The 13335-nt window shown below is 37.4% G+C and overlaps 1 protein-coding gene across 1 annotated transcript in view; it reads right to left on the minus strand.

The window, feature by feature from the left end:
* Positions 1 to 1998: 1998 nt before the first annotated feature.
* LOC139717737 (uncharacterized) overlaps positions 1999 to 13335 on the minus strand; it is a 35052-nt gene continuing 23715 nt past the window's right edge. The window contains exons 9-12 of the mRNA XM_071629238.1: positions 5246 to 5565; positions 4700 to 4841; positions 3856 to 3888; positions 1999 to 2387 (exon numbers count right to left, since the gene is read on the minus strand). Of these exons, the coding sequence (XP_071485339.1) occupies positions 1999 to 2387; positions 3856 to 3888; positions 4700 to 4841; positions 5246 to 5565 (884 nt within the window). The remainder of the gene's footprint in view (positions 2388 to 3855; positions 3889 to 4699; positions 4842 to 5245; positions 5566 to 13335) is intronic.

Raw genomic sequence — 13335 nt, forward strand, 5'->3', positions numbered from 1 at the left:
TATAGTTCAAATGAAATTTTGCATACTTTAGATTAATATTGAGTGTATTCTGCGGTGTGTTTTTTTTTGTATATCAAACATTACTTTCTCTTTGCTAGTCTTTAATTTCTTTTGTTCCTGTAGTTGTTGATAATTGTTTGATGTTTAGATGTATGCTACGATTTTTATTTGTAGAAAACGTATAGGTCATACATCCACCAAACGTGCGCTAAACGTTCGCGAGAATATCTCAAAAGGCACGCGAACAGTTTGCGATTACGTCGTAAAATGATCGGAAAAACTTCGCAGATTTCGCGTAACATACGCGAGACATTCTCCAAAGTTTCGGAGTCCGTTTGGGGTTTCACGAACATTTTGCGAACATCGCGCGTGTCCTGCGAAGGTCTTGCGCATATGACGAGGTTTTAAAGACACTTTCGAGAACAATTCACGAGCAAATCACGACCAAGTGTGCGGAAAAGGTTCGCAAAAAATTTCAAACTTTTTTGAAATTCTCGCCGAAGTAAAAACGACATTCGCGAACAATTGACGAAGTTCGTTTGGCGATCTTTTGCAGACTAAAATACGAATGCTGGATTTTGCTATTCGCGTCCTTCGCAAATCGTTCGCGTGCTCCGTGAAATCCCACCCAGAACAACAAACATGACAAACCTGAGCTATTTAGGGTCAAAAATACCTTTACTATATGTGTGTGGGTGAAACAAAAAAAAAAAACATTTAAATACGTATAAACCACGGTTCTCACCTGTTCAAATTAAAAAATAACATAACGCCAATTTGAATGAACATGTTTGGAATTTGACTGCCCATACGCGAAAGTGAATGACTGAAATACCATTTTCCGCCAGTGCTGGCGAATTTAAATGACTGAAGAGCACGTGCCAATTTGAATGCCCGTTCTACGAGTTCGAAAGGCACATGTGCGAATTTCATTGATGGAAACGCTAAATTGAACGAACAAGTTGCAATTTTGAACGACAGAATGGGCAGTGACGATGATTTTTGCGAAATTGAATGAACCTTTTATCGAATGGACTGACAAAAGTGCGAAATTAGCCGGGAAAACTTTATAAATGATATTATTATTATTGCGCCTCTAACATTTCTTATCCGGACGTGGCAGCAGGGGAAAAAAGGTGTTTATTTGTTTGTTTCTGTCTGTGTGTGTGTATTGTACCAGAGGGCATAGAAGTTGCAATCTAGTTCTTTGATTGTGCAAATGTAAAAGGACAAAAAATATAAAGAGTGCAATTGTCCAACAATTCCAATCCTCCTAAAACAGCTGTCTATAGACATCATGTTCAGTTGAAAAGAAACAGAGACACACGAGGAAGTAAGTAGCCTCAGGGGAGGATATTGCATATAAGTATTCACGCTAAAGCTTCAACTGATGAAAAAACCTCTCGCAACGTATTAGAACATCTTAACATTAAACTGCTAGTCCAATTTTTGTCTTGATATTTTTCCCTCCTGAAAACAAAAGTGAAATTATTCATATGCTGCTGTTCTATTGTGAGCTTACATTCGGGAATGAAGTAAACCTCCCAACGCAGGCAAATGTTGTGATTCCATTTCGTTGGGTTGAGCGTGATTCTGCGAGCCCTGATGCCATGGTCGAAGAGGAAAGGAGCGTAACGATTGGTACTAGTGCTTCCTTGGATTTTCTGTGAAATGAGAATTGATACTGGATGTTTATTTGATTATTCAGTCTTCTAAGGATCTTATCCTCTTCAATAAATCTGTCTTTGATGAAAATACTTGAATAAATCGAATGTCATAGTATGAAAGTAGTCTTTTGAATACGATTTTGAGCTGTGGAGGCTGTTGGCCTATGGAATATAAAGGCGATTATATATCATGAAAGTGACTAAACAATCCCAACAACGTATGCCAGTTCGATGCAGACGTAATGTCTTTTAAGCTAGCAATTTTCTGAACACGTTTTACCTCAAACTTTGATTTTCAGATTGAAACCACGAAAAAAACTCAACTGCGTCACTATGACAAAACAATATTTGTGGGTTTATAATTACGTACCCCACGAACTGTGCTGTACAAGGAACTCACCTTGGGTTCTTCCCAGCCATAGTACCACGTGAAACCGTTTTCATTAGTAAAATCCAAGGTGTATTCAGAGACCCACGAGTCACTGCTGGGATCTCCCTGCACGACCACTGCAATGATTTCCCGTTCCCTACCAAGGTCCATCTCAATCCATTGTCCATCATTGTTGTCTAGTGCACACCAGCTTCCTCCTAATCCGTCCTGAGGCTCGCTGTCGAGCGGCACACGTCTAGTGGGGTTTTCGTTTGTGGAAGATGAGGCAATGACGGAATCGACAGGTACGATTCCGCTGTCGAGTGCTGGGATGCCATCGGGCAGATTGACTGAAAAAAAAAATTAAGTCCGTGCCTGAGAGTCTCCAAGTGGAATCTCATCCTGGTGTCTTTCAGCGATGTAATGTAGAATTGCTCATATTCGTCTACTCTCGTTATACAATGTTATCTAGAATAAAAACTGAATTATGATTTAGAATTTCAACAAAATAACGAGGAAAAAACAGATCGGAGAGTTAACATAATGCATATAACTAAATTATATCTGTTATTTACTTCAATCATTTTATTAGTTTTGATTTATTCGTTTTGTATTTTTAATCGTACTGATTTTTTTTGACTGCACCAGATTTTAAGTGCGTCGACAGAGTCCTGCCATACTGTATAGGTAATTTTGATGAGTTTGCAAATACAAATATCATAATTTTGATGAATTCATTTTCATGTTGATAAACATTTTTGTTTCCGTTAAAAAAAAAATCTTGAACGTTAAGCCTTCTTACAAAAATATCTTAGAATTTCGAGGCAGCTGTCATACTAGCACTTTTTTTCAGCCTAGGTTTAGAGCTGAGATAATCGTTACTCTTACTCTATAAAGGACCTTTTTTCCCAAGTAGAATCTTATCATAATATCATTCAGCTATGTAATTTAGATTTGCTCATATTCGTCCACTGTTGTAATACATGGAGATACGTGGGGATTATGACATAAAAACTGGATTATGATTTTTAATCTGAATCATTGAGAACAGAACAAAACAGAAAGTCACCATATTTCATATCTTGCCTTTTATCTGTACTTTAACCGAATCACTGCATCATTTCAACTTTCACAAAGTATGACGTACCTGGTTCGGATGTAGGTGGTAGAGTTGGTTCAACTGGAAACGATTCCAATAGAGTAAGACAATGAAGACGACAATTTTTATTATCAACCCATGCTACTCATTTTTCTTTTTAACATTCCTGTTGCTTTTTGCTACGAATACTTTACCACTGATATACAATGTGTTCTTTCTGTAGATTCTTTAAGTAAATCAAGCAATTCATTAGTTGCAAATATACATTATAATTTTGATGAATTTCATGTTCATAACTTTGTCAGCCTTAAAAGAATACTTCTCACACTTTTGATAATAATTTTGTTTTGTTTTTTAAAAATCTTTAAAACGTTAAGCCTTCTGATAATTCTATCTTAGAATCTCTAAGCAGCTGTTATAATTACATTTTTTCAGCCTACTTTTAGAGCTGAGATAATCGGTATTGTTGCTCTTTAATGGAAATGTGTAAAAGAATCCAAAGTAGAATCTCTGCATGATGTCATTCAGATATGTAATTTAGATTTACTCATATTCTTTTACTCTCGTTATACCAGGAGAGCTACATAATCTGGAATAAAAACTGAATTGTGATTTTTATTCTTAACAACTGAGGAAAATAAAATATATCTTGCCTTTTACTGTTCTTTATTTGAATCACTGTATCATCCCATTTTCTATTATCACAACGTACGACATACCTGGTTCGGGTGTAGGTGGAGGAGTTGGTTCAACTGGAAACGATTCCAATGACGTGAAAGACAAAATAGGGACAGCAATTTGATTATCAATCCATTCTACTTATCTTCTAATTAAGATACTTCTTTAGCTTTTTGCCTCGAATATTGCTATGCTCATAAACACTATATTTTTTTTGTAGATTCTATGAGTACATTACTCTTATATTTTCTAAGAAGCAGAACTTCACGACATGAACCCTTTTCGTTGTTATGTTAATACTTACAAAAACATGGTACTTACCACGCGTGTCTCTCATACAGGTGGCATCTATATTGTCATTATTTTATCATGTTATCATTATTATTATCATCATTATCATTACTGTTATTATCATTCTTATTATCATTATACATAGGGTCTAACCATTTGTGCCCTAAACTTTTAATCTCGGAAGTGGCAGCAGGAAAAATGAATTTGTTTGTGAGTGTGTGTGTATGGTACCAGAGGGCTAAGAAGTGCGGGTAAGCCCTTTGTTTTGGTTTTTCTTGTTTGTTATTGCTTTCTGATTCTTTGATTGTATAAATGTAAAAAGACAAGAAATTGAAATATGCAAGTGTCTAACAATTTCAATCCTTCTACAACAGGTGTCTATAGAAAGACATCATGTTCAGTTGAAAAGGAACAAAAAGACACTTGGAAGTAAGCAGCCTCAGGGGAGGATATTGCATACTATTATTCACGCTAAAGCTACATATTACAACATCTTGACATTAAACTGCTGGACAAATTTTTGTGTTGATTTTTTTTCCCGCCTGAAAACAAAAGTGAAATTATTCATATGCTGCTGTTCTATTGTGAGCTTACATTCGGGAATGAAGTAAACCTCCCAACGCAGGCAAATGTTGTGATTCCATTTCGTTGGGTTGAGCGTGATTCTGCGAGCCCTGATGCCATGGTCGAAGAGAAAAGGAGCGTAACGATTGCTACTAGTGCTCCCTTGGATTTTCTGTGAAATGAGAATGGATACTGGATGTTTATTTGATTATTCCGTCTTCTAAGGGACTTATCCTCTTCAATAAATCTGTCTTTGATGAAAATACTAGAATAAATCGAATGTCATAGTATGAAAGTAGTCTTTTGAATACGATTTTGAGCTATGGAGGCTATTGGCCTATGGAATATAAAGGCAATTATATATCATGAAAGTGACTAAACAATTCCAACAACGTATGCCAGTTCGATGCAGACGTAATGTCTTTTAAGCTAGCAATTTTCTTAACACGTTTTACCTCAAACTTTGATTTTCAGATTGAAACCACGAAAAAAAACTCAACTGCGTCACTATGACAAAACAATATTTGTGGGTTTATAATTACGTACCCCACGAACTGTGCTGTACCAGGAACTCACCTTGGGTTCTTCCCAGCCATAGTACCACGTGAAACCGTTTTCATTAGCAAAATCCAAGGTGTATTCAGAGACCCACGAGTCACTGCTGGGATCTCCCTGCACGACCACTGCAATGATTTCCCGTTCCCTACCAAGGTCCATCTCAATCCATTGTCCATCATTGTTGTCTAGTGCACACCAGCTTCCTCCTAATCCGTCCTGAGGCTCGCTGTCGAGCGGCACACGTCTAGTGGGGTTTTCGTTTGTGGAAGATGAGGCAATGACGGAATCGACAGGTACGATTCCGCTGTCGAGTGCTGGGATGCCATCAGGCAGGTTGACTGAAAAAAAAAAAATTAAGTCCGTGCCTGAGAGTCTCCAAGTGGAATCTCATCCTAGTGTCTTTCAGCGATGTAATTTAGAATTGCTCACATTCGTCTACTCTCGTTATATAATGTTATCTAGAGTAAAAACTGGATTATGATTTAGAATTTAAACAAAATAATGAGGAAAAACAAATCGGAGAGTTAACATATATTATTAGATTATATCTGTTATTTGCTTGAATCATTTTATTAGTTCCGATTTATTCGTTTTGTATTTTCAATCGTACTGATTTTTTTGACTGCACCAGATTTTAAGTGCATCAACAGAGTCCTGCCATACTGTATAGGTAATTTTGATGAGTTTGCAAATACAAATATTATAATTTTGATGAATTAATTTTCATGTTGATAAACATTTTTGTTTCCGTCAAAAAAAAAAATATCTTAGAATTTCGAGGCAGTTGTAATACTAGCACTTTTTTCAGCCTAGGTTTAGAGCTGAAATAATCGTTACTGTTACTCTATAAAGGACTTTTTTCCCCAAGTAGAATCCTATCATAATGTCATTCAGCTATGTAATATAGATTTGCTCATATTCGTCCACTGTTGTTACACATGGAGATACTTGGGGATTATGAAATAAAAATTGGATTATGATTTTTAATCTGAATTATTGAGAACAGAACAAAACAGAAATCACCATATTTCATATCTTGCCTGTTATCTGTACTTTAACCGAATCACTGTATCATTTCTACTTTCACAAAGTTTGACGTACCTGGTTCGGATGTAGGTGGTAGAGTTGGTTCAACTGGAAACGATTCCAATGCCGTATAAAAGAAAATGAAGACAAGAATCTTGATTAGTAACCCATTCTACTCATACTTTTTATATTCCCGTTGCTTTTCGCAGTGTAAATAGAAAATTAGTTTGTTTTTTGGTACTGTTTCTAAAAAAGTCTGAATTGGGCGTCATGCTCATCAAGATAGCCTGATATAATATGTTCTTGTTTATTCTTTTCCATTTTCATGATGTTTTCTACATTTACATTAAATGCATATGGTTATACGAACTATTTGATTTGTTTTAATTATATTCGTATCCTGAATGTCACTCTCATAGGTTATACATGTAAATTCTACAACTTTTTTTAATGTAAATTACCTTTTCATACCAGAAAAAAAAAACCTTACCTGTTTAGCTCCGCATATAACTGTGCTGAAATTTGGATTGAATATCACACTTCAGTTTTTACATAACGTGCTTTTCCCACTTTATTTTTACTTTCATGAGTGTTTCTCGCCTTTTTTTTTCCTTTTCGCTTACTCAGACATCTTGCTTGAACAATCCAAATGAAGGTACTTTATTTTTTAAAGTGTGCACTGTTCACATGTTATTGACTGCCTACTATGTGTATTTGAGGAGACTAAAGGGCTTTTTACACTTGTAAATTTTTGCTTAGCCCCGGACCAACGGTGGGGCTAAGGGGGGGGGGGGGCCTTAGCCCCACCGTTGGTACGGGACTATCCTTAGCCCACTTTCTGTTTACACTCGTTTTTGCCAAAGTGGGCTAGCCCCACCGATAGTACGGTACTATCTGGCCCTGCAAAATAGCAGGGGTTAGCACCGCAATTGCGGTGCTAGCACCGCAATTGCGGTGCCAAGCAAGTGAGTGTAAACAGAACGAAAAAATAATCCTGGGCTAAGCGACGGAGACGAAGTGCGACCCTCACTGACCAATCAGAAACGAGGTTATCAAGTGCTGCCGGTGCGTGCGTGTACGCATACAGTACACAGCGTAATTATGAATATTCATGTGGTTTGGAAAGTCCGGGGCTAAGAAATATGAGTGTAAAAAGGTTAGTTTTCCCCTTAGCCCCGGACAAGAGATAGTACGGGACTAATTGGCGAGTGTAAAAAGCTGAAAAAATTGGTACGGGACTAACGATAGTCCTGGGTCAGAGAAAGTCCGGGGTTAAGAAACACAAGTGTAAAAAGCCCTTATGGTCGCGCCCCTACTCGTTTCGAAATTGTTCTCCTGCCTGCTTTGTTTTCTCATAAGATATATTATATTTGTTCTTCAGTGTTGTCTACTGCGTGAGATCTTGTCTTACACACCGCTCTTGTATGCATCATAATAATAAGCGTTATTAGCTGTGCCTTATATGTTTTATCGTCCGTGTCCTTTTGAGTATATATCCCTGAGTCTGTTAAAGTAATCCTTATTGAATTTTACTAAACAGTCACGTTTTGTTCTTTTTTTCTCCTTCTTTTATAGTTGATTTGACAGATTATTCGCTTCGTATTTTTCCTGAGTTTGCAAATACCCTCTAATGAAAAAATATCTCAGACTTTAAACGTGTTGACTAACCTATACATTAGAATCTATAGGCAGCTGTAATACTTTTTCCAGCCTACGTTTAAAGCTTCGAGAATCGTTACTGTTAATACTCGTTACAGGAAATGAAAAGGGCTGCATGCAAATCAAGCAATACTTAAGCTGTAGCCCTTCTGCGTTATTCATTGCATCACTGTTCTGTTGGACATTGTACAGGCAATGAAGAAGTGTATTGCTGTATATTCTAAAGATAATGAAAAAACTCATTTTGTTAGCAACTAATGTTCATGTATATCCATTTATATGTATGGTACCATTATGTTTATGTATCTGCATGAGCAATGATATAATGCAGAAACCAATAAAATCAAATCAAATCAAATCAAAAACAAACAAACAATCCAAGTAAAATATCATCATTTTATCTTTCAGATAATGTAATTTAGATTCGCTCATATTGGTTTACTCTCGTTACACTAGGAGAGATACGTGGAGATGCACGTTATCTAAAGGTAATAACAAATATGATATTAAATCTTAACAATAGAGAAAAAAACGCATCGGAAAGTCAACATGTCATACAACTTGGCCTTTATCTGTACTCTATTCGAATCACTTTATCATTTCTATTATCACAAAGTATGACGTACCTGGTTCGGGTGTAGGTGGTAGAGTTGGTTCAACTGGAAACGATTCCAATGCCGTGAAAGAGAAAATCAAGACATTAATTTTGATTATCAACCCATATTGCTCATTTTTGTTTCAGCTGCAGCATTCCTGTCTCTTTTTGCTACGAATACTTTACTGCTAATATTCATGGTGTTCTTTTTCTAGATTCTTTAAGAAAATCACTCTTGATCTGTTCTAAGAATCAGAGCGTATAGTGATAAAGCCCTTTTCGTATTGCTGTGTTTGTGATTCAATACTTTCAGTACCAACCACAGCTAAGGAATCACTCTTTCCATCAGGTCCCCTTTTATGTTAGCAGTAACGTATTTGAGGCAAAGAGGTAAGGGAATGTTTTGAAAAAAATCAAGCATTCCTGTTTTATCGTTCGTTTTCCTGATTCTTTTTTTGTCAAACAAATTGGCGTCATTCTTGGAACAAGAGTATAGCTATTGCCTTCCGCGCATATAAATGTAACGGACGTTGTTTCAATGTGACATATTTGGCGGCCTTAGCATTTTCATTTGCTGTATGGACCTTTTAGGTTTTGTTCAGTTCTGAAGTTTATTCAACATTTGTATATTTCAAAGCTTACCATAGACATGGGCGTATATCCCGGTGAGGGGGGGGGGGGGGGGGATGGGGGATATATCCCGCCTGAAACGGAGGAGGGGGGGGGGGGGGGTGGCCTGTACAATCATTTCCCCCCCCCCCCCCCCGAAATTTGAGGGGGAAATGGAGGAAGCAGAAATGTGATTATATCAATTTTGGCATATTGCATGACGTTCGTACGCCCGCCTCCAGACAGGTAACAGAGCTGAACAGTCTTGTAGGATAATGTATACATAATTTCCTCAGGCGCTCGCTCGCCTCGCTCGCTCGCATAAACAGTAATATCGACATGAGGTATGGCCCAGACGTTGACAACGTCAAATAGTATAGGCCTGCATGTAAACACGTAAATCCAAAATTTCACCAAAAGTGTGCACCAAATCGCTTAATTTCAGGTCTGAAAATGCAAAATCTTCCTCGTCTGAGAGGGGGTATAACCCTCCCCCCACTCGGTGGCGGGTGCTGTGTTCGTTATTCCGAAGGTACGCTATTCCGAAGGTTCATTAATCCGAAGGGTCGTTAATCCGAAACACGCATATTCCCTATATCTACAGGTTCGTTAATCCGAAAATGAAAAAGGGTTTGTATAATACGAACTATTTGATTTGTTTTAATTATATTCGTATCCTGAATGTTACTCTCATAGGTTATACATGTAAATTCTACAACTTTTTTTAATGTAAATTGCCTTTTCATACCAGAAAAAAAAATCTTATCTGTTTAGCTCCGCATATAACTGTCCTGAAATTTGGATTGAATATCACGCTTCAGTTTTTACATGACGTGCTTTTCCCACTTTATTTTTACTTTCATGAGTGTTTCTCGCCTTTTTTTTCCTTTTCGCTTACTCAGACATCTTGCTTGAACAATCCAAATGAAGGTACTTTATTTTTTAAAGTGTGCACTGTTCACATGTTATTGACTGCCTACTATGTGTATTTGAGGAGACTAAGGTCGCGCCCCTACTCGTTTCGAAATTGTTCTCCTGCCTGCTTTGTTTTCTCATAAGATATATTATATTTGTTCTTCAGTGTTGTCTACTGCGTGAGATCTTGTCTTACACACCGCTCTTGTATGCATCATAATAATAAGCGTTATTAGCTGTGCCTTATATGTTTTATCGTCCGTGTCCTTTTGAGTATATATCCCTGAGTCTGTTAAAGTAATCCTTATTGAATTTTACTAAACAGTCACGTTTTGTTCTTTTTTTCTCCTTCTTTTATAGTTGATTTGACAGATTATTCGCTTCGTATTTTTCCTGAGTTTGCAAATACCCTCTAATAAAGAAATATCTCAGACTTTAAACGTGTTGACTAACCTATACATTAGAATCTATAGGCAGCTGTAATACTTTTTCCAGCCTACGTTTAGAGCTGCGAGAATCGTTACTGTTAATACTCGTTACAGGAAATGAAAAGGGCTGCATGCAAATCAAGCAATGCTTAAGCTGTAGCCCTTCTGCGTTATTCATTGCATCACTGTTCTGTTGGACATTGTACAGGCAATGAAGAAGTGTATTGCTGTATATTCTAAAGGCAATGAAAAAACTCATTTTGTTAGCAACTAATGTTCATGTATATCCATTTATATGTATGGTACCATTAATGTATATGATATTTGTTTATGTATCTGCATGAGCAATGATATAATGCAGAAACCAATAAAATCAAATCAAATCAAATAAAAAGAACAAACAATCCAAGTAAAATATCATCATGTTATCTTTCAGATAATGTAATTTAGATTCGCTCATATTGGTTTACTCTCGTTACACTAGGAGAGATACGTGGAGATGCACGTTATCTAAATTTAAAAACAAATATGATATTAAATCTTAACAATAGAGAAAAAAACACATCGGAAAGTCAACATGTCATACAACTTGGTCTTTATCTGTACTCTATTCGAATCACTTTATCATTTCTATTATCACAAAGTATGACGTACCTGGTTCGGGAGTAGGTGGTAGAGTTGGTTCAACTGGAAACGATTCCAATGCCGTGAAAGAGAAAATCAAGACAACAATTTTGATTATCAACCCATATTGCTCATTTTTGTTTCAGCTGCAGCATTCCTGTCTCTTTTTGCTACGAATACTTTACTGCTAATATTCATGGTGTTCTTTTTCTAGATTCTTTAAGAAAATCACTCTTGATCTGTTCTAAGAATCAGAGCGTAGTGATAAAGCCCTTTTCGTATTGTTGTGTTTGTGATTCAATACTTTCAGTACCAACCACAGCTAAGGAATCACTCTTTCCATCAGGTCCCCTTTTATGTTAGCAGTAAAGTATTTGAGGCAAAGCGGTAAGGGAATGTTTTGAAAAAAACAAACATTCCTGTTTTATCGTTCGTTTTCCTGATTCTTTTTTTTCGTCAAACAAATTGGCGTCATTCTTGAAACAAGAGTATCTCATAGCTATTGCCTTCCGCGCATATAGATGTAACGGACGTTGTTTCAATATGACATATTTGGCTGCCTTAGCATTTTCATTTCCTGTATGGACCTTTTAGGTTTTGTTCAGTTCTGAAGTTTATTCAACATTTGTATATTTCAAAGCTTGCCATAGACATGGGCGTAAATCCCGGGGGGGGGGAGGGGGATGGGGGATATATCCCGCCTGAAACGGAGGAGGGGGGGGGGGGGGTGGCCTGTACAATCATTCCCCCCCCCCCCCCGAAATTTGAGGGGGAAATGGAGGAAGCAGAAATGTGATTATATCAATTTTGGCATATTGCATGACGTTCGTACGCCCGCCTCCAGACAGGTAACAGAGCTGAACAGTCTTGTAGGATAATGTATACATAATTTCCTCAAGCGCTCGCTCGCTTTGCTCGCTCGCAAAGACAGTAATATCGACATAAGGTATGGCCCAGACGTTGACAACGTCAAATAGTATAGGCCTGCATGTAAACACGTAAATCCAAAATTTCACCAAAAGTGTGCACCAAATCGCTTAATTTCAGGTCTGAAAATGCAAAATCTTCCTCGTCTGAGAGGGGGTATAACCCTCCCCCCACTCGGTGGCGGGTGCTGTTCGTTATTCCGAAGGTTCATTATTCCGAAGGGTCGTTAATCCGAAACACGCATATTCCCTATATCTACAGGTTCGTTAATCCGAAAATGAAAAAGGGTTTGTTAATTCGAAAATTTGTGGCGTTATTCCGAAGATTGGTTAATCCGTAAATGAAATTCGGAACAATGAACATTCGGAATAACGAATCTTAGGAATAAAGAGCCTTCGGAATAACGAACCTTCGGAATAACGAGCTGTAACCCTCGGTCGCTCTGCTCCCTCGCACAGATATTCCAACTCCAAGTCCCCCCCCCCCCCCCCCCCACCCACCATCATTAAAACAGAACGATGCCCCTGGGATGATTGATTTATTGACTTACATCAAGAAAATAGAAAAATACAATACCTACAGGAAGATAATACCGTTACGTTATTACATACAAAGAAATGGAGATCCATATTACCATTTTATTGAATATATTTGGGCATTATTCAGGGCTATGGTACGTTTTTAAAGGGGGGTCAAAATCACCTGTCAGTCAAGAAAAAAGAAAATCAAAACATAAGAGAAACAACAACAAAAATTCTTTGTCCTTTCAAGGTCTGATTTTCCGCCAAAAGTCGGCAGTCCCCTGACAAGCAAAAGAACAAAAAACAAACAAACAAACAAAAACAAAAAGTCTTCATATTTTTGCTGCCACTTTCCTCATACTTTATATTTCATGCAAAAGAGTGGTACATTAATTTGATCCCTGTTAAGTGTGTGTGTGTGTGGGGGGGGGGGCGCTAAGCTCCCCCCCCCCCATCCGCTGGTAAAAAAAGAATAAAAAACTTACCAAAATGGTAATTCAAGGGTTAGTAAACTGCTTTTGAAATCGACATGAAAGGGGGATCAAGAAGTAAGATATTTTTCTAAGATTTCTTTTAACCATATAGTTAAAGAGGTATATAGTGTGAAACATTGTTCAAAAAGTCCGGAGCCGACAAATTATTGAGATTCAGCGTGATTCCGGGTTGGCTTTCTGAATATAAGCAGGATTTGCGCAGTGTACACATCAGAACATCCGAACGGCAAAGAGTCGCTGCAATGTTGCGCAATGTGATGTAGAATGTACACCTTTGTACCTTACGCTTCGTTATATCAAAGCTAGATCA

Source organism: Diadema antillarum, unplaced genomic scaffold, assembly GCF_040938485.1.
Source record: "Diadema antillarum isolate AM-2024a unplaced genomic scaffold, OU_Dant_1.0 scf00000081, whole genome shotgun sequence".
Taxonomy (NCBI): Eukaryota; Metazoa; Echinodermata; class Echinoidea; order Diadematoida; family Diadematidae; genus Diadema; species Diadema antillarum.